We start from the raw sequence: 22,061 nt of genomic DNA, 5'->3' as shown, positions 1-22,061 counted from the left end.
CTATAACTATCATATTTGTGATATTTATGGAAAAGTGGTGATGACTAAAGATTTTCATCTTACTTTTTTACTTAGCTACATTTTGGTTTTACTGCTAAGATTCTCTTGCTTTCTTGAGGAAAAATTAGACACTAGTGGTCAGGATTTTGATTTTCCTTTGTCCTATCCGCAGAGGGCTGATTCTTAATATACAGCTTTTATCTTTGACAGTATAGTTTTTCTTCTTAAAAATCAACTTAGAAAAGAGTCCTGTTCTGTTTGGGTTTGAGCGAGGGATAAATGTGCGTGGAAAAAAAACCATTCAGCAAACAGTTTGAGTGCCTGCTAAACACCAAGCACTCTTCTTAAGTCACAGCGGTAAATAAAAATCGTACTTTCATGAAGCTTACATTCATTCTTGCAGGGTATTTTTTGTATTAGTTTGATGCAGTTGAGCTCCATCACTGGACACATGGTTCTAGATGAAAAACCTACTGCTCCTAAAAAGAAGTGTCACACACTTTTTTGTCCTGCTTTAGTGCTGCTCAAAGCCTTAAGAGAATTGCTGTACTGTGAACTGTATACATTAAATTAATTAGTAGGTCAAAAGTGAAAGTATAACCAGTTGACAAGATGGACAAAATATTTAGAGTTTGAAGTAAAAGTTCTACAGTCCCCATTAAATTCTTATTCCAAAAATACCACTGGACCATTCTTCTAGCTTCTTTCCAAAATGGGTCTATGTAATTCTCCAAAAGTTCAGTAGAATGCATTATAGTTGAGGGCAAAGTCCAGAGTACTTACGTTTTTAAAAACATATATATCATTTGTTCCCTTGCGATAGAGAATAATTTAAATTTTGACTAACTTCCTTAAAAATTAGCTAGAGCAAATGAGGAATTAAAACTAAAACTACTCACCAAGGATGGTGCATAAAAACCCTACTTTCATGAAGCTCACATTCTTGCAAAGTATTTTTTGTGTTAGCAAATAAGGAATTAAAACAAAAAAAATCACCAAGGGTGTTGAATATTTTGCTTTCCTTCACCTTTCTTCACAGGAAATTTAGTGAGATTTGTAGAACATGAGCTGGAATGGTGATAAAAATAGCTGGGGGATGACTGGATATGCCTTATCCTAAGGAGAAAAACAGTCTTGCCCTGTCAGGAATACCTGTTTCTAGGTTTTAATGGCCAGTAGTTAAGTGAAAATTTCCATATTTGAGAGCAAGAGTCTCTTAGTAACAAGTGAGATTAGCACAATGGTAGTCATATTTGTTGCTTTATCTATTTTATATACATTCATAAATATATGTGTGTGTTTATATGCAGGTTGTTAGTTCCCCATTATGAAACTGTCTTATTTCTTAGACACAAAGATGCTATTGTTACTAGTTTAAGTGTCACTAAAAAATTATTTCAGTTAAACTAGCACTATTAATTGTAAGATACATTCTGATATAAAAGATGATTGAGATGTGAAAAATGTCTTAGAATTGATGAAATGCTGTGTTATCAATTATTAGGAAATGTGGAAAATACAGAGAAGTATAAAAGAGGGGAAAAAAACCACCTTTCAGTTTTGCTGTGAACCTAAAAGTGCTCTAAAAAAAAACAAAAAGAAAACCCGAACTCACAGTTAACACACTATGAACACTTGGGCATATTTTCTTCCGCTATTTTTTTTTTCTGTGTATCTAAATAATTTCTTTAAACATAGTCATGTTACATGAGGATCCCGAACATTTTCCTATCATGTTTGGTGAAGACATTATTTTTCCTTGCTACATTCTTTTACCTTTCTTGGTTGGCTATTTTAATTATGCTCTTCATTAAACTTATACAGACATACCTCAGGATATTTGTGGGTTCGGTTCCAGACCACCATAATAAAGTGAGTTATAATCTTTTTGCTGTTGGAGGGTCTTCTTGCCTTGAATTTGTAAAAACTGCAACATTTGTAAAGTATAGTGAAATTAGGTGTGTCTGTATTACAAAGCATGCCATTATATCCCTACCTGGGTCATAGCGTGGATACTTTTATTTTCCTGATGCATATTTCAGAGAAGGTTTTTGACAATATGCCACAGTTTATAGTTTCACTATATCTCTATGAGATGATACTCTCAATTCACTTTTGGTTCCTGTTTTATTCTTTAGCTTATAACTTAGCAGTAATAACAGCAGTTTTGGGAAACTATGAAAGTCTTAGATGTTTCTAAATATCTGGAAAGTAGTTATTCTGGAATTTTGTGTATATATTAATTATCCAAGAATTTTATTAATCAGGGCATAATGTATTAAAATACCAGTGGATTTGGACTCAATAATCTTTGATTCTAGTCCCAGCTTTGCTACCATTTAGCTATGTAATGTTGGGAAGAAAAGTTAATGAACATTTTTGAGCTTCATTTTTATGGTCTTTAAATTAAGGCATTCTAGATTTTAATACATTTTATATGTCTGCAGTCTGAATACATAAGGTCTGTTATAAAATTCAGACAGGAAGAGAAAAAAGTAGAATGATGATAACATCAAGAAAATCCACAAATTTATTAAATATTTATACAGTGTCTTTTAAAAACAAATATATTACTTTCCTGGGGTGCCATGACAAAGTAGCACAAATTGGGTGGTAAACTTAAAACAACAGAAATTTATTTTGCCATAGTTATGGAAGCTATAATTATGAAATCAAGGTGTAGACAGGGCCATGCTCCCTTTGGGTATTCTACGGAAGAATCCTTCTTTATCTCTTTCTAAACTTATGGTGGTTCTGGTAATCGTTGGTCCTCCGTTTATAGCTGCATCACTCCAATTTCTGCTTCTGTCTTTACATTAGCCATCTTCTCTCTGTGTGTCTGTGTGCACATTTCCCTCTTGCAAGGACACCCGTGATATTGGGATTTAAGGCCCACACTAAAGGGCTTATCGTAAGTTGATTACATCTGCAAAGACCCTGTTTCCAAATAGGATCACATTCATAGATTCTGGGTGACAAAAATTTGGGGGGACATTATTCCACCTGATATAACAAATAATCAATGGAATTTCTCCTAAAAATATATTAACATTTGGTCTTACTATGTCACTATAACAATAGATGTCTTTGAACACGTAACTATGTGCCAGGCACTGTGTTAAGTGTAGTATTGTTATTCTCAAATTTAAAAATAAGCAAATGGAGGGTCAGAGAGGTCAAGTCATTTGTTCATGGTCATAGAGCCATGAGATAAGCTGAGTGCAGAGCTGAGATTTGCATATCTGACTATTGATCAAGTTAGCAGTTGCTTTAAGTGCATGATTGTTTGAGTTATTGAAACAAGGAGGTTTTTAACCCCCTCTATCTTAGTAAAGTGGGTTAGTGTTCTCATTTCCTATCCTGTTCCAAGGTTTTCCGGGTTCGTGTTCTCATTTCCTATCCTGTTCCAAGGTTTTCCAGAGTTGCTTGGGTTGTGCAGTCCTTTCATGATATGAATTTAGGTTTGGCAGTCAGCTCTAGAGAAATAATTGTCATTGAACGGAAATCGGAGTGTAAGGCTTTCTTTTTCTTTTTAAGGGTTTAATTTCTTGCATATTAACTTTAATTTTTTTAAAGTGATATATTCCAAAAAAGAAAGTATTTGAGAACTACTGCTTGGTGATTGTCAATTTCCGTTTTTGGCAAAAGTTTGATATTAATCTTCGAGGCTAATTAATTGAGTCTTTTAGAGTCTCTTTTTTTGGGAATCATGATTCCTGTTGCTCTTTGGAGAAGGGATATATAGTTTCTAGGAACTCCTCTGTACTCTTCTCCATATCATTGTGATATTTTCACAATATTTTGATAATTTTCAAAATTTCATAGTTAACTTTAAAAAGAAATGCTCCCATGCCTTAGAATGAGAAAGGAAAACTTTTTTTGAGTGTATACTATTATATACAGGTATATTCATGTATATTGTTTAATGCACAGAGCAAATCTGACAATTTACAGGCTTATAAGAAGCCTAACTAAATTTGTACTCAGGGTTATTAATCTGACTCCAAAGCATTTTCTGTATAACACACTGCTGTTTTATCCTTTTCATCATTTCTCAAGGATATTTATTGAAATTTCACAGCTGGTAAATAAAACTGAGTGGGGAAGCACAAGGAACCAAGCGGGTTCTGTTACTAACGGATACTTCTGTCTCAACACAGTCTTCGACATATAAAACATTATATCCCCTTTTTAAAGTCCGTATTTTTGGTCTGTTCTTCTGACTGATTTGTGAAATTACACAGCAATTGTTGAATAAGTTTGGAAATATTAGAAATGAGAAGTGATAGAGCATTGAAACTTCTGGATGGAAAAGGAGCTAAATGGAATAGCAAAAGCCTAGAAAGAACATTTTGTCTTTAAAATTAATATAGAGTTGAAATTCCCATCTCAGCAGAGTTATAAGGCATTGTGGACAGCTAGGTCTTCTAGGTAACCCAGGATGGTTCTTGATGAACTGGTCTGTAGTCAGGTCACTGATTTATCTTAAAATGAGTAGGGAAGATTGACCTACTCAAAGTAAAATTTGGGAGGTGAGTATGTGAAATTAGAACTTAATTTTATATTGCAGGTGATTTTTTTTTTTTTTAAATCTTGGACTCCTTGCATTATCTGAAATTGGTAAAGGCTAAGCAGTAAACCCATGCGTACACTTTAGTTTTTTCTTTATTTTCCTTTTTGCTTGCTTGTTTTTGCCCTGTTGTTATAATCAAGCTTAGCATAATTCCTTCTATCTTTTCTTCCTTTTTCAGATTTGGTTAAATATTTTTTCTTCCTTTTTATGACTTATGTAGAACAGTTTTGTGTTTCTACAGAGGAATAATTTAATAAGGATATTATGACTGCATGCAACTGTGACCCATTCCCAATTCCTTCAGTCCCTGCGTGGGTATTCTCTAGGCCTGGGCACTCAGGCATGATCCTGAATATGACTTGGAAAGTGGTAACAAAGGATGGGAAGACTTTCCCGACCTTTTTACCTTGGCCTCTGCCAGTTGCTGTGTATTTTAGAGTGCAGTAGCCCTGAGGTTATCCTCACTCAAGGCTGATGCTACAAGGATGCAGAATTAACTCAGTGTAAACCCAGAAAGCAGGAGAAACTCAGCTCTATAGCAGGTGTGAAATGGAACTTTCTGAAAGTTTCTTTGCTAATAATAACCTTTGCTTTCATGGCTATTAACTATATTAGGTATATTTTAAGGAATTTTAAGTAATCATATAGACCTCTCTATGTATAAAGTTTTACTTTCATCAGCCTCTACTTAGGCTCTACCTCTTTTTTCCTCTCATATCTTCTTTAAACTTCTATTATAGCACTGTCATTGTAATACTTTGCTTGCCTACCTGTCCAAGGTAGATGAAGGTAAGCTCCTTATGATTGGAGTATATTTTACATATTTCTACTTAGGGTTTCACACCACCCAGCATATGGTAGACACTCAATGAATATCACCTGAATGAACAATTTTCATCGTATGGGTGCTTTTCATTTGCTCATCCTGTTTTTAGTTTCTTTCATGCTTTTTGGTATGAGGTACAATATAAAGGATCTATTGGTTGGTTTTATATGCTATAGTGAACTAACATTTTGGGGAGCTAGGGGGAACAGTGTATAGATGGATATTAGCTCCATCAGTGTAGCACTTGAGCAGCACGTATTTACAAAAACAGATTTGATTAAATCTAATGGGCATTGTTCATACTAAGTCCTCTGAGCAGATCAGTGGGGAGCTCCATTCTTGTTGCAGAGGCCAAGAAACCTTGGCTGGGTCTGTCTCCCTTCCCTCTCATCCCAAGATCCATATTTGCATAGCTGATTGATCCTGTCTTTAAATACATATATCCAGAATCCAGTCCCTTTCGTCCAAGAAACTGAATTTTCTGCTGCTTTGTTTACCACTCACTAGTCTTCATGTTAGCACAGTAGCTAGATTGATCCTTTTAAACCATAAGTCAGATCATTTCCTCCTCCTTGAAATTTTTCAGTGAGTTCCCATCTGAGAGTAAGCTGAAATACTTATGGGTTACAAAGCTGTGCAAGATTACCCCCACCCACCTCTTCTGACTTCTGCTCCTACCATGAACTGCACTCATTCATTATACTCCAGTCATGCTGAATTCCTTACAGTTCTGAAAATCATCAAGCTAGTTTCAAGACTGAAATTTTTGCATTAGCTCTTCCCCTAAGTTTGTCCCCACATTTCTTTCAAATATTTGATCAACTATCATCTCAGTGCCGTTTACCCTAACTGCCTAATATGAAATTGTGCTCGCTCCCACTTCCTGATCCACTCACTGTACTTAATTTTTTTCTTTAACATTTAACACCTTCTAATGTATATACTACATGACATTTACTTACTCATATTGTTCATGCCCCAGTGTTAGAATATAAGCACTTTGAGGGATGGGTTTAGGCCGGAGCAAGGCAGGAGAGGGAGGAGTTTGGGGGAAAGACGTCGCTCCTTTCCTGTATCTCCAGCATGTAAAAACTGCCGATGAATGGATAAAATACGGCTTGATTTGGATGAACAAAAGGAAGAATGAAAGTAGTTAGACCTAGCCTTTAGCCCTGGTTCTGCCATGGATTGGCCTGTAGACATGACCTTTGACATGTATACATGTCTGGTTTATAAAATGATGGAGTGTAAATGGTCTGTACCTAATCTTCTAAAAGCTTTCTTAGGTCGATGTCTTTGTAGTCTCTGAGAGGTGTTTTTTAGAAATTAATTTAAGGGAAAATTTTTTTCTCTGAAAACATTAGCTGTTGAATCCTGATTTCTTTAAAAAATTGAGGGAGTAACTTTCTACCTAAAAGTTAAATTTATTTAGGCTTCTTGCTATATTTAATATAAACTTAATGTTTTCTTGTTCAAGCAAAAACAAATTTTAACATAAAGACTCAAAAAACAGTGTGTATTTCCTTTGTGTATGATTCTGCTAGGGAGTATAGGAGATACAAGTATATTCGTGATTTTGTCTCAGTCTTCAAGGAACTTACCATTAGTTAACATTTAAACAGCAAATTGAAGCAACAATAAATTAAGTGAATAATTTGGCCTACAGTTCTTCTCCGCAAATGAGATTTAAATACACAATATAAGACATAGGCATGATGCTTTAGAAGTTTGGCAATGTGGATAAAGCAAGTAAGGGCTCACTTAATCAGGGGCATTTTCTGGAAGGAGGTGGGACTTGGATTTAGCAAGTGCTTTGAAAGGATGAATGACATTTGGATAAATATAAGAAAAGGACAGAATTAGTATGAACAAAGACCAGATCATGTTGTAACCTTTAATTGCATTTATTTACATACTACTTTGTAATAACCCCCAACCTCTCAACAGCAACAGTAGCTTTGTATACAAATAGTTTTTACTGTTAAATGGTAAAATTCGTGAGGTCTGCTTAATACTTCTGATTGAGGCAAGGAAATATTTGACAGTTCTTTTAACCACAGAAATCTGATTCTGAAGGCTAGACCAACTGTTTTTTGCCCAGTTATGACCTTTCCCTCTTTTCTGGGAAGTATCCACTTTATTTTCTACATAGGGTAGGTATAGTCTTATTCCAGAACAGATAAGTGTTGTTTCTTTTACATTCAGGGGAAAAAAGGATATTTTCCATTTTCTTTCTTTTTTAACTGAGGTAAAATTTCAATTGTCTTTCTTAATGCCCCCCACCCAACTTTTTTAATTTCTTTGCACTCCCTATTTCATAGAGATTTGGGGGTTAGAAAGAACCCCAGGGATGGATCATCTGGTTCATTGGCTCTCATAATGGCCTAGAGATCTCAAATTGATATGGTCAAAATCTCTAGGCCCTAAAATCTACATTTTAGGATGTTTTCTGGGAGTTTGCAGTTTAGAGCTTGCATTAGGACTTACCAGGGGAGCTATTTAAAAACCTAGACTATCCTTCCCTTCCCCCCAGAGATTCTGAGTAGACTTGATGTTGGACCTGGACAAGTATAGTTTGATAAGTTTCCCCAGGGTATTATAATGCAATATTTCTGCTAAAAACATCTTATCAATCAAATCTCTTTATTTTTTGACCAGAGAAAGAGATCAAAGACCCAAAACCCTGGTCATTTGCATCCCATCTTTCTGTTGTGTAATGTGGTAACCTTTACTTGGTCACCCTTACTTGAATTCTTGGGGGGATTCATGTGTGTGGTTTTTTTGTTTTCATTTGTTTATAGTAAGCTAATTTCTGTCTTTACCCAACTGGGCCATGCTGACTATGGAGAGGATTTATGGAGTCATGTAAATTTCTTTTTACATTGTTTTGTTTCCTGAGATATATGTAAGATCTGAATTTGAATTGTCAAGCAGGAAACTAATCTAGAGTAATATTTATACTTAAGAGAAGCAAGTGCCTTTGGAACAGTTTTTAAAAATAGTTCTTGGTTTCTAATACATCATAGGGACTTGTTTCACCCATTAGTTTTGGTTGCTCATTTGTTTAGCTCATCATTTGTAATTGTAGCACTTCCAGTTTGGTAATCCTTAAACCACATTTTGTGACCAAGTTAACTAAAAAGGTTGCACTGCTACTGTTAATACAATATAGACTAGTTGGCAGTATAATATAAAATATTATACTCTGGTAAAGATTCCAGATGTAGGTGATAGGAATATAAGGTGCTAAATGGTTACAAGCCATGGAGGTCAGAGCATTCAAGTGAAAGAAAGGAGAAGCTTGGATCTGAGTCTTAGGCCTTTACTCATGGCTACTGCTGGGCTTTTTGTTGAAATAACTCTTGGGAAAGCTTAGGATGAGGAACAGGCCTATGGTAAACAAATCCCCTGCCCCTTTTTGGTGTTAACTCCTAAATTAAATTTGTAACCTTTAATACCATTCACTTGTGCTTTTTTCTCTCTGTCCCGCAGGGGTTGATAGTTCTTGGGGAGGCACCTCCACCAGAGCATACAACAGACTTATTTCCTTCGCTCAGTTCCGAGGTGAAGACAGATCATGGGAATGATAAACTGGTGAGTATAAACACAGAAAAGGGGGAGTGACCGTTCATGGTGTAGTGTCAGCACACAGTTTATTCTCTGTGACAAGCACCTTTGCATTGGCTGAGGAAGAGTACTCTATCCCCTTTTATCACTTCTGGCATTTTAAGATTTGAATTCATAAATATGGCAATACAGGGCCTTTCCTGTAACTGCATAGCTGGACTTAAGAATTCAAAAGCATCTCCCAACTCCTAAGACAACATAGCCAGAGCATTGTGGCATTATAGAGTATTACTGGGAATCAGGAGAATGCATGGCTCTGGCACCTTTGGCAAGTACGGTAATTTTTCAGAACGACTATAAAGTGAAAAGGTTGGACTACAGGTTTAACTCACAAAGATGTAGAAAATGTTCTCTTTGAGCTGCCCCCTTGAATCCTATAGTGAGGATAGGGGTGTCATTTTCTGTAATCATCTGATTCCTTAGAACCTAGCTCAGACCTCCCTCTTCCATGATTCCTTCCCTTGTTTTTCTCAACACCAAGATTAATTTATTTTCCTTTTCTTTGTTTCACCTTTTTACTTTCCCCAGAAACTCACTTGATTTTATGAATATTAGTATTTCTTGATTCAAGTCATTTGTTAAAAATTCCAAAGTCTTGTGACAATTGTTTGGAGGCTAGTGAGCCTGGCTCTTTAAATTGTGGGTTAAACCAGCTAGTCTCCTTGCATCTGCAAATCAGCAAAGCTTGTTATCCTTTATCATTATCATTGTTAGCAGGAACTCATGATACGGTGGAAACTAACTTTCCTAATGAGAGCTTAAAGAAAGCCAGCTGCTGATGCTAGGGATAAATGTGAAGACATTAAGAAATTGGTGATTCTTAACTGAAAAGTCGTTTTAAATAAAGAGCAGAGTGCCAAAATTTGCCACTATTCAGTTCATAATGTGAGTTCATTAAATGCTTTCTACAGAATTTTTTAAGCATTTGTGAAACTGCTTTGGTGATTGCTGTAAGCCAGGATAAATTTTATTACAAGTGAGAGAGGAAAACATGGGTAAGTTGGGGGAGGTCAGCTGGTGCTGGTGATATGATAATTACAGGAAACATGAGAGTTGACATATATGTGATTGGGAGTAAGTTTTGTATAGACATATATTTGTGTACAGTATTTAGGGATTCCACAATTTTTTTGGGTCATCTTGTCGTATTTTCTCTTGTCAGCACTCGTGAGGATAGGATATAATAATCTCATTGTGTTACTGATTCTCGTTATATTTATACATATTTACGTGTGTGTGTGTGTGTGCACGCTTCGCTTAGGGACCTGCCTCTTTCCCTACCCACCATGCACTTGGTTGTGCATGACCCATATTAGATTTTAAGATCTCGAAGATTGGTCATCTTTCTCATTCCTCATTGTGTTTGCCATAGTAGTTTCTACATTGTACAGTAGAGACTTTTTGATTTAATAAGATAAATAATAATTATAAAAACAAGTATACACTGTCATTATATGTTTTCAAGAAGTTAGCTATTCCCTTTCTCATAAATTATACATCTTTCTGAAAAATCTTCAGAAAGTATCTTGCTGTCTAAAGAAAACAAAAGCAGACAGAAGGCAGTACACTTCTATTGTTTATTGTGTTAGTGTGTGCACTGGAAAAGCATCCTTCCTTAAAAGACATTAAGCAACTTCAAGGTACTTCATCATTTTTAAAATGTCAAATATTTGCAAAGCTATGCCTAATACATCAATTGCCAGGCAAAAGTTTTTCATTGGAGGAGGGCACTATTTAATTTTGCCTTTTTGATATTGAGCTTCTTTTTTGGAACGTGATATATGCTTTGTCTTATCAGTTTTGCTTTTAAAAAATCTTAGGTCACACTTGACCGGGGCAGTTGTATATTTTCATACTCACATTTAACTACTTTATTCTCTATTTTGTTTATTTTTTTCCAAAATAGAAGTACTTATTGGCTTTTTTTTTGCCTTCTCTCCCCCCAAATCTGAAGATTTTTGGCCCAAAAATAATTATATCAGAAGGAATTTTTGTTTTATGGTGTTATGTTTATTTATTTTTATTTCTGAAATTTACTGGGATTAAATAAAGGAACCAGGATTTTTTAAACTGTAAAAATACAGTTTCAAGATGTTAGACATAATTCTCAAAGAAATATATAGTGATTAAGGTGAGAATCAGGATCTTGGCAGAATTAGTAACAGTGCCTTGATAACATAATTTGTATATGTGGTCATTTAAAGGAAGAATGTTGGAATAAGATTACTCAGTAGCGTGCAAACCTTGTTAATATCCTATGGAATAATAAAGCCATAACCTTTGGAATTATGTTTTCAGTTAGACACAAATCAATTCTAGCTTGTTAATGTTCTAAAAATAAACATTCAACTTAAGGTATCTGGGCTTTAATCAATTATAAATAGTAAGTAAAACAAAGTTAAATAATTTATGGAGAGTCATATAACCCTTAGGTGGGCTTGTTAGATAATGTTCCTGTGTTACGCTGAAAGGACACGTAACCAACTCTTTTGCCTTATTTCTAAATGGATTGACTTTTCCTTTTTAAATAAAATCTATATATATATTTGCTTTGGTTATAAGCACAGTATAGATATGTCTGAAACCAAGTTTTCTAAAGGGGCCCAACGTGTGATCAAAAGCACAGAATGCATCGGTGAGCCTTTTTTGAGTCATGGAGGCAAAAGCAAGGAATATTTCTTGCGATGGGGAGATGTGTTCTGTTTTTATACCACAGAAGTTGGGGAGAGGAAGAGAAGATCTAAAGAAGAACTAGGAAAATGCCACCACCACCCCAACCCTAGCTCCTTAGTCTGACCTTCTAACCCAAAGGCAGTTGGAAAGGTAAAAGTAGTTAGGGGAGAGAAACTAAGGGCCTCTGGCTTTGTAGCTGCTTATAAACTGCACTAATAAATTCTGATATGAAAATAAAAAGCCTTCTAAACAAAGAGGGTGTGTTTCCTACAAAAAGGGAATATAAAAAGCCTTTGAGAAATGTTCACCACTGTTCAGAAACATGCCTTTTACCTCTTCCTTGTCCTCCCTCTTCCCTCTCTTGAATAAATAATAGTTCATTTTCTCCAATTAAGAAAGAGTAAAGAACAAAAAGGGCTATCTTGGAACCTCTGCACATTACTAGGTAGGTAAGAATGCATTTTAAAATTACCAAAGAAAGTTATCAAAATTTCTCAGGGATGAAGGCCTCCTCAGTCCATGTAGCACAGGGTATCTAGAACTCACCTAGAGAGCCACATTCTCATGGGCTTGTGTATTGTCGAGATGGAATTCACAGTTGCCAAAGTAGCTAGAAATTCAGGGAGGAATTACAAGGAAGACAATTTGGAGTTTGAAATCCCAACAAGACTTGGGCCTTACATTGATACTAAGAAGACTTATGCTTTAGGGCAGTAGTCCCCAACCTTTTGGGCACCAGGGACCTTTGCTCCTATGAGAATCTAATGCTTGATGATCTAAGATGGAGCTGAGGCAGTGGTGCTAGTGCTGGGGAGTAGCTGCAAATACAGATGAAACTTTGCCTTCCCTCTTGCCGCTTACTTCCTGCTGTGCAGCCCTGTTTGTAACCCCTGCTTGGGGACCCCTGCTTTAGTAGTTAAAGACTTCTAGGACTAAGTGATTCCTTTTAGGATTAAGGAGAAATTCAAAATAAACTCCGTTGTGTTCCTATGAAAGCCTATGAAAGCGTAAAACCAACTTCACAAAATCCAGAGTCATTGGGTTTCTAACCAATTAGAAATTTGCCTGCTAGAGCAGTACCTAGCCCCCAGGCGGCGCACTGGTACCAGTCTGTGGCTTGTTAGGAATTAGGCGCACAGCAGGAGGTGGTGAGCTGTAGGCAGGCAAAGCTTCGTCTCTATTTGCCGATGCTCCCCAGTGCCTAGCATCACCACCTCAGCTCCACCTCAGATTATCAGGCATTAGATTCTCATAGGAGCACTGGTCTGTGGCACCAAAAAGGTTATTGGGGACTGTTGTGTGCGCTAGAGAAAAAATTAATGGGCTTCAGAGAAAATGAACAATCTAGATTCTCTACAGCATATCATACGCAATGTCTGTATACTATAAAAATTTGTTAGACTTATCAGTAAACAAGAAAATGTGACCCTCAGTCATGAGAAAAGGTATTCAATACAAACTGATCCTGAAATGACTTAGAAGTTGGAATTAGGAAATAAGGACATAAAAGCATTTAATTAAAATGTTTGAAGATTTAAAGTAAAAGGTAATGAACAAACATGGGGAAATCTCAGCAGAAAGGTGAAAACTTAACCAAATGGAACTAGCAGAACAAAGATTATAGAATCAAAAAATGTAGTATTCAGATACAAAGCAGATTGAAAACTACAGAAGAGTGGGCCAGTCAGCATGATGACAGATCAGTAGAAATCATTCAATCTGAAGAACAGAACAACTGAACATAGAAATGTTCAGAAATGAATATAGTCCTGAGGAAGCAGTAAATATGTATAGTTCAAGTTCCAGAAAGAGGTGAAAGAGAATGGTATAGAAAAAAAGATCAAGGAAACAATAACTGGATATTTGAATGAAAAAGATTAGTTATAGATTCAAGAAACTTAGAGAATATTAAGTATGAGAAATATCAGGTGATGAAAATCAGAGGTAAAGAAAATCTTGGACTTGGGCAGGGGAAAGAAGATACATTTTAAGAGAACATTGATAAAGATCGGTGACTTCTTATCAGAAATAGTGGCGGGCAGAAAACAATGAAATGATATATTTTAAATGGGGAAGGGCAGAAGCTGCCACTCAACATTCTATACCAGCACAAACTTTATTCTTTAAAAATGAAGATGAAATAAAGTCATGTTTAGATTAAGGTGAGGGAATTCATTGGCGGAATACCTGTACTTAAATTTCTTTAAGGCAAAATAATACTGATTGGAGGCTCGGCTATATGGGGAATAAAAAGACAGTAAAATATGTATTTTATAAACAGTAAACACAAGAAAGCTGTTTGGGTGTATTAATATCAGCAAAATAATTTTTAAGACAAGAAGTATTACTAGCAGTAAAGAAGGGCATTTTACGCTGATGAAGAAGTCAGTTTATCAGGAAGACAATTACAAGAGTGGGTACCTCGAATACATGAAGTATAAAACATATGCAACTAAAGGGCTAGACAAATCCATAATCACATTTGGAAATTTTAGCACTTCTCACCCAGTAATTGATAGAATGACTAAACAAAAAAAAAAAAAAAATCATTGAGGACGTAAGAGATCCAAACAGCACTACCAGTCACCTTGACCTATTGACATTTCTAGAGCATTACTTTCTCTCACATATACTTCCCGTACCTTCTTGTGTAAAATAGGAATAATAACATAAGTCCTTAGTCCCTTATCTGCATTTTCAAAATCCAGCCATCTCTGATAACCAAAAGTGTTTTTTCCCCTTAAGCTCTGTATCAAACTCATTTGGTGGCAAAATTTGACCTGAAGTGATATTTTTAAGGCTGTTTATATTTTTAGTTAACTATATCTTTTGAAGCAGAAATATTAATTTAACAAATTTGATTTTTTTAAAACCAAGATTTTTTGTTTTTTGGTTTTTTTTAGAGCAGTTTAAGGTTTAGAGCAAAATAGAGCAGAAGGTATAGTGATTTCTCACATACCCCTGCCCCACACTCGACATATCGTGTCCACCATCATCAATGTTTCCCACCAGCATGGTACATTTGTTATAGTTGATGAATCTACATTGACACATCACAGTCACCCAAAGTAAGCCCATAATTTATATTACAGTTCATTCTTGGTGTTTAATTTCCATAACACATCTGCCTAAAGGGTCCTGGGTAAGAGTGTGACTCTGTTCCTACCTCTTCAGGGTTCTTGATAATTAACTGTTGAAGAAGTAGAATGTGCTTATAATAGTGTTTAGTCTGTAATAAACATTTAGTAAAAACTCATTCCAGACTGCACTGTGTGTCTCGGAAAAACACTATCAGCAGAACAAGGTATCTTCCCTTGAGGGGCTCATATTCTTCCAACAGGCATATAATAGGAATTTAGAGAGAAAGAATTCTCGGTTCTTCTAATAGGGGAGGTCATGACGGAAAGGTAGCTTCATAGGGAAGGGTTGTACTTACAGTGAGTTTCAGCAGGGAAGGTGCTGCATGTGTAATGTGAAAGAGGCTTGAGGTGGCCTGGCATTATCAAAGAACTGCAGATACTTTTCTGTGATGGAGTGTTGGATGATTGGGCCAATTCATAATGGATTTTGTATTTATCTTAATAAGCTTGTACTTTATCCTGTAGGTGACAGGAAGCTGTAGACTGTATTTAAATGAAATTTGCTTTATTAATGCAGGGTAAATATTTGTTTTTTAAAAAAACTTTAAAAAAATGATTTTAGGCCTACATTAAAGTTGCTAAAGTAGTACACAGAGCCCCCACATATCCTGCTTTCCTTAGTGTTAACAGCTTGCATAACCGTTGTTCAGTGATCAAAATCAGGAATTAACATTGATATAGTACAATACAGATTTTATTTGAATTTCACACATTTTCTCACTAATGTTCCTTTTTTAGTCCCAAATCCCATGTTACTTTTAATTGTAATATATCTCTTTCAGTCTCCTCCAGTCTGTGAGAGTTCCTAGGTCTTTGTCTTTCATAATCTTGACACACGAGTACTGACCTGTTATTTTGTATAATGTTCCTCAAATTGGAGTTGCCTGACGTTTTCTCATTATTAGAGATTATGCATTTTTTGCAGTAATACCACGGAAGTTATAATTGTGGCCTTCTCAGTGCCCCATATCGGGAATACATGATGTGTTGGGGGTTATATAGCTTTTTTCAGTTGATTAAGGCGCGGTGCCTGCCAGGTTTCTCCACCGTGAATTTGTATTTTTCCCTTCGTAATGAACGACTATCTCATGGAGAGATAGTATGTAATATTCTGTTGCTCCTTATACTTTAATCCATATTTTATCCACTTGTTTTTGCCTGCAACAGTTATTGCTGTCATGTGTACTAGATGGTGATTTTCTATTTTCTGCATTCATTGGAATTCTGTTAGAAAGAGTTATATTTATTCCCTTGTTTGTGTGTTTATGAATCAGTATGGATTCATGGATATTTCTAGTTATAATCTGCTACTCATATTTATTTGGTTGCTCCAGTTGCCTCATCTTTTGGCGTTGGGCAACGTACCCTCCTCATGTTTTTGAGCATTTACTTTCTGGCACCACAAGATGTTCCAGCTTCATTTTGTTAGATTATAGATGCATATTTTCAATGATGTTGGTAAATATAAGTCTTAGGTTTTAGTAGCCTTTGGATCTGCAACAGCTTTATGCTAATTGAAATTTTAAAAAATGAATAATTCACAATTGTTTTTATAATTGTATACATTTTTGTTTAACCTCAGTAATGATCAGCATAGAGACATAGGAAAGTGAGGCATGTAGTTTCATTTTACATATGCAGAAATTGAAGCTTAGGTAAGTAACTTGGGGGAAGTGGAATTTTCAGAATGTTCTACTCAGTATTTCCTGGTCATGGTGCTAGTTCATCAAAATGACTGGCATATATACTGTTGTGAAGCCAGCAGTATGTTGATTTTAAACAAGACTGTACTGCATATCATAGAGATGGGGAGCTTGAAACATGAAATAATTCCTTTATAGTCAAAAACTAATTTATTTTGACCCAGAAATAAAAGTTGAATTCTTTATACTCAGCCTTTTCTTTCCATAGTGATGGAAAGAAAGACAATAACTGACCAAAATGGAACTGTTGAGTTTTTGGACAAATGTGGTGGATGCATTTCAGAAAATGGTTTTTCAAGCAGTATAGGCATGGCATTAATTGACTAAAGTAAATATCTTGCAGGTTGGTCTAATTTTATTATGTGTTTTTAAGTATGTGCCACTTTACTTTTTCTACATTTTGGTAAAATCATTGGACATGGGTTCTTATACCCCAGAAAAATCTACCCCCATAAAACCTTAATCTAGCTTTTCTTAATGGTTCTTTCTCACACTTAATTGGTCTGGCCAAGAGAGTGCAGTAATAATGAATCAGATGCCTGCTTTTATATGAATAACAAATTTGAATCATTTTCTCCTGTACACATGGCCCTTTCATTTAGGAAAAATCACTTCAGTTACCTCTTGCTACATTTAACTCAAAGAATGGCCCAAATGGTAAAATCCCCTGGAGCTCTCTGTTTCAAGGATGGGAGGGGATTACTAAACTACTCTGTGCTATCACCTTTTTTTTTTTTTTTTTTTTTTTAAGCTCTGGCTGAGAGATGCATCTACCCTTAGGATGTATCTGAACCTCAGATAGAATTAGGAGAAGCTCTTTAATAATTTGTACTTTCTGGATGGGAGAGCCTTAACTTCTTTCATTGTTTTTATAGTTTCCTATTGGATAACAAGATATCTGAGTCATGTTTTAGCTTCCTGAAATACTAATGATGTAAACCACTGCAGTAGTAATGATCAAATTAGTATGTGGATTTAACATTTGTGGAGTGTTTGTGAATATTTCTCTGCCCTCTGTCTTGGCAGCCTTTTGGTCTGCAGGATGTGGGAGTGTTCACTTTGTCTTAAGGCAGTGTGAATTTATTTTAAGAAGCTCTAAGTAAAATTACATGTGTTCGTAGTTGTGTTTTTCTTTTCCAGATAGGACACTGTTGGAGGATGGGATTAATATTTTAAGCTGTTTGCATTTGAGGGTGAGTGATGAGCGTAGGTGCCCCAGTGCCCCACTTTGGGATCTCAGTGTGGTTATAGGATATCCCAAGGTTTCTAAACAGATTCCCTCCTGAATATTCAGTGATTCCTGTATGGTTTGACCTGGAATCCAGGCACATTCCCTGTTTGACTTTCATGTTCTTGATTGCTGTATGCTTCTATATCCTTGGCAATCATTTCTATAATAAATAATGTTTTGCCTGTTGACTCACTTTTAATTTGATAGCTGAATTACTCCCAGGAAAGTTTGGTTTTCTCTAAGAAAATCAATAGAATTCACATTGAAGATTAATAGCATTCAAATTATATATCTGTAGGTATGAAAAACAAGATAATACTATGAGCAGTAGTTATTTGTAGGTGGTCAGATTACTGGCAATTTGTGCCTTATTTTCTTTAGACTTTCTATAAGAAAGGGAAATTTGTTCGGAAATGAGATTTTGTTAAAGAATGGCAACATTTTGTCTTGATGGGTGTCCTTGCAGTTAATTCACACATAATCTTACAAATAAATCTTAATCAAATGGGGAGTCAACCTATTAAACATGGTTCCTTGTAGAACATGTAGATATATGAATTAGATCACCATAATTTAATGCTAAAAACTATTATTTTAAGTGAATGTAAAATTGATAGTTCTTAAGATCAGTATGCCAGCAAAAAGTTTATAGTTATAGCATTTTCATGTTGTAAGGAAATTTCTGCATCTAAACCAGAATTTCTGAACTCTAGGGAAGCTATAACATGCCTGAGTTACATATCTGTTAGTTAATGCCAACCTGAATATTAGATTCTCTTGATTTCCCAGTCTTTGGTCATACCGTAATATTTGTTTAGGCCTTTGGGGCTTTCCCTGAACAGTAAATCCTCACTAACATTCAGGACGGTATTTGGGTTTATATATTTGTTTGCTTTTTAATGTAAAAATATTATCTAAATATAAAGAAAATTTCAAAATAGTTTTACCTCTATGACACCATTTTTGCCTTGTCATTATGTATGTGCATATTTAGTCACCACAGATTATACTAAAAATATTTGAATTTAACCCTTTTCCAAAATCACTAGACTACTGTATTTTTCATTTTTATTCTGGCATGAAGAAATATCCTTTATGATTATTTTTAATATCCTGATGTGGCCACAATTTATAACTATGCTTCAGATGTTGAACATGTTAAATTATTGTTAGATATCAATTGCAGTGACCACCTTTGTGTATAAGATTCTGGGGCATGTGTTGGTTATTTCTTTAGATAGGTTTTTAGGATTGAGTAAAATACTTTGTCAGAGAATTTTAATATCTTTATAAAATACCATGTTACTTTGCAACATGAAATTAGTGTAGCATTTAAAGCAATGAGTATGTGTGCCAAATTTGCCATAGTTTTGGCATGATTGACTGATATAATTGTTGAAGATATTTATGACATCTTAGTAGATGTACAGGGTATCTAACAAGATAGATAGAACATTTCCCCAGTGTTCACTTATTGTAGTATACTTATATATCCTTGTCCGTTTATATACTACTTTGATGTAACTTTTTGGATAATTCGTATTAAAACTTTTAAAAATTTGTTATGTTATTATTAGTTTCAAGTATATAGTACATTGATTAGACAATTATATAATTTATAAAACAATTCTTGGTACCCGTCTGTGACTACTTTCAGGTCCGCAGATCCTTAGGTATTTTCTTGGGCTTTGTAAAGATCAAAAAGAATATCAATACTGATAAATAGAATTTCAGCCTCAAACTATTGGCTTTGTTATGCGCTGGTAGCAGTTACTGGAAGAACTTCAGAACCCCACCCCAAATCATCTTCAGTATAAGGAGATAAGGACCAACAGTCCTTCCCTGGAACTCCATCCCAGAACTGATGGGTAATTGCATCTGTGGCTTTGTTGCCTACATCTGAGACTCCACATGATTCACATCTCTGGCTGTCCCTATCCCTTTTGAGCCTAATAAATATATAATTTGTTTTGAAATACTAAAGTTAAAACTTTTCTAGGTTCTTTTCACCTCCTCTTTTTTTTTTTTTTAAATTTTACCATATTCTAAGCAGATATTTGATTTGTGAAGTCCAAAGACAGTAATTACTACCTGATAGCATAGGTAATTATTCATTGAGATTTTATTAGGTTTTTTTTCCTTTTTTTTTTTTTTTTTTTTTTAAACACAGAAAGATGTATGTATTTTTAAACAAAGTATGGTTTTCTGGAAACAAGCCTCCAGCATACACTGTGGAGTTAATCAGAATTAAATACATTTAAATTTTGCTGTTACTTGTCTCAGTAACTGAACTTTTTAACTACTATATAATTGTTTTGCTAAGCTTTTGTTCTATGGAATCATTAGGTCATTTCCCTGTTAATAGGCACTTAATACTTCTAGTCTGCTAAATATTTTGGTTTCCATAACGTCTTCTCCCCAAAGCAAATGCTAGTTCTCATCATTATATTTTTTCTCTTCAGTCATACAAGCTTTGTTTTTCAAGTTGGTTATCAGAAATTATAGGTATTTCATTTACATGAAATGGTACTGCTTTTCAGGCTGGGTACTGTTGGTTAAATATTGATAGTGTATTTTTATTTTTCTTATTCAGATCGAGTCTGTTTCTCAGCCACTGGAAAACCATGGTGCCTCTGGTCATCCTTCAGAGTCATTGTCTACCAAATCATGTGGGGCATTGAGACCTGTCAATGGAGTTATTAACACGTAGGTTTTATTTCTTCTTCTTCTTAACTCAGTGCACTTGTAAAAGCTATTTGGGCTTTTAGTTATTCCTGGCCAAGACTAACCCTGGTTTAAAGAAACAGAAACCTTATCACTTATAACTGAGCATACTTTCTACTCTAGCAAGTATATTTTCATTAGCATGCTACTGTATTTCTACTTTACTTACTGAGGCCAACTCAGTATGGGGGGAAAAAAGGTCCTACAGTTATTGTGAATCATCGTGATTTCAGGTCCTAATATTGGTAGAATTCCTCAGAATGGTTTATATAAAATCCTGTCGAACAGATTAAGGCTGTTTGTAAATTTGTATGTATGAAAGTTTAAGGAAATCCCTCCATGAGTGAACAATTTACATATTCCTAAAAGTTGAGTTTCATAGGAGAACTGATGCTTAGGCACCTCATTAACATTTCAAAACTCATTGTTTTCTTACCAGTTGCAGTTTTCTAGACTTTGTTCATGTTTCTGTTATAGAGGAGAACTTAATCACTATAGCCTGAGTTTACTTACTGACTTTCATAGTTTTCAGACTTGATAGAAGTAATGTCTAACAAGAGCTTTACAAATAAGTATAAACACTGCACACACAATTAGAGTAGCAGACATCAGCACCAAGAGATGACCTGCTTCTGTGCCAGAATACTGGTTTGCGTCTGTGAACATTTATTTGCAAGTAGAGGAGGTTGAACCAGTATTCGAAGCTTTGTTTCTTTGTGTCTTCTGCAAGCTGACTACTCTTCCTTGCCTTCATGTAGTCTGCAGCCTGTCTTGGCAGACCACATTCCAGTTGACAGCTCTGATGCTGAAGAACAGTTACATAAAAAGCAACGACTGAATCTAGTTTCTTCATCAACTGATGGCACCTGTGTGGCAGCCCGAACACGTCCTGTACTGAGCTGTAAGAAACGGAGGCTTGTTCGACCCAACAGCATCGTTCCTCTTTCCAAGAAGGTCAGTACCACTGAGCCTTGGTCATTGTTAAACCCCATGAGCCAGATGCTCAGAAGTACTAGCCTCTTGCCAGCTTTGGTGCATTTAACTAATATTTTCCAAACTGGGCTAACCACCAGTGTTTCCTATGGAGCTTCAAAAAATACTAGATTCCTGAACTTTGTTTCCTAGTGATTCTGATTCAGTTACCCTAGAGTTGGACCTGGGAATCTTGTTTGTTTGTTTGTTTTAAATTAGGTTTGGAAACTGCTGACATGACCTTTTTAATAGAAACGGGAGAGAGGAAGTTTAAATGGTTCCTTGAACACATTGAGAGAGAGTGGTGTGCCTTCTAACTTACACTGTTACCACTAAAAATGGCAACGTGGAAAGCTTTCCTTTTAAGTAAGAATCTCCATTAAAATTTTTAAATTGAAGTTACTAAATGAATGTCTTCATAAAGAAAATGGAGATTAATTCGTAACTGCAGGAAACTTTTGATTGCTGACTCTTCAAATAGCAGAGTTGAATTTATTCCAAAACTAATGAAATAATAGTCCAATAAAATTAATGCCATGTAGTGGTTAAGAGCATTGACTTTGAAGAGGATAAACTTGGGTTTGAATCATGG

At 35.3% G+C, this 22,061-nt stretch overlaps 1 protein-coding gene across 5 annotated transcripts in view; it reads left to right on the top strand.

Moving 5' to 3' along the window:
• The window catches only part of KANSL1 (KAT8 regulatory NSL complex subunit 1), a 156,739-nt gene that overhangs the window by 101,712 nt on the left and 32,966 nt on the right, over positions 1-22,061 (top strand). For all 5 annotated transcript variants that reach the window (XM_016139847.2, XM_016139842.2, XM_016139846.2 and 2 more), the window contains 3 exons: positions 8,892-8,993; positions 20,367-20,479; positions 21,256-21,451. In XM_016139847.2, the coding sequence (XP_015995333.1) occupies positions 8,892-8,993; positions 20,367-20,479; positions 21,256-21,451 (411 nt within the window). The remainder of the gene's footprint in view (positions 1-8,891; positions 8,994-20,366; positions 20,480-21,255; positions 21,452-22,061) is intronic.

Source organism: Rousettus aegyptiacus, unplaced genomic scaffold (assembly GCF_014176215.1).
Source record: "Rousettus aegyptiacus isolate mRouAeg1 unplaced genomic scaffold, mRouAeg1.p scaffold_m13_p_6, whole genome shotgun sequence".
NCBI lineage: Eukaryota > Metazoa > Chordata > Mammalia > Chiroptera > Pteropodidae > Rousettus > Rousettus aegyptiacus.
The sequence above is the reverse complement of the archived record's forward strand: the minus strand, read 5'-3'. Positions and strand labels throughout refer to the sequence as shown.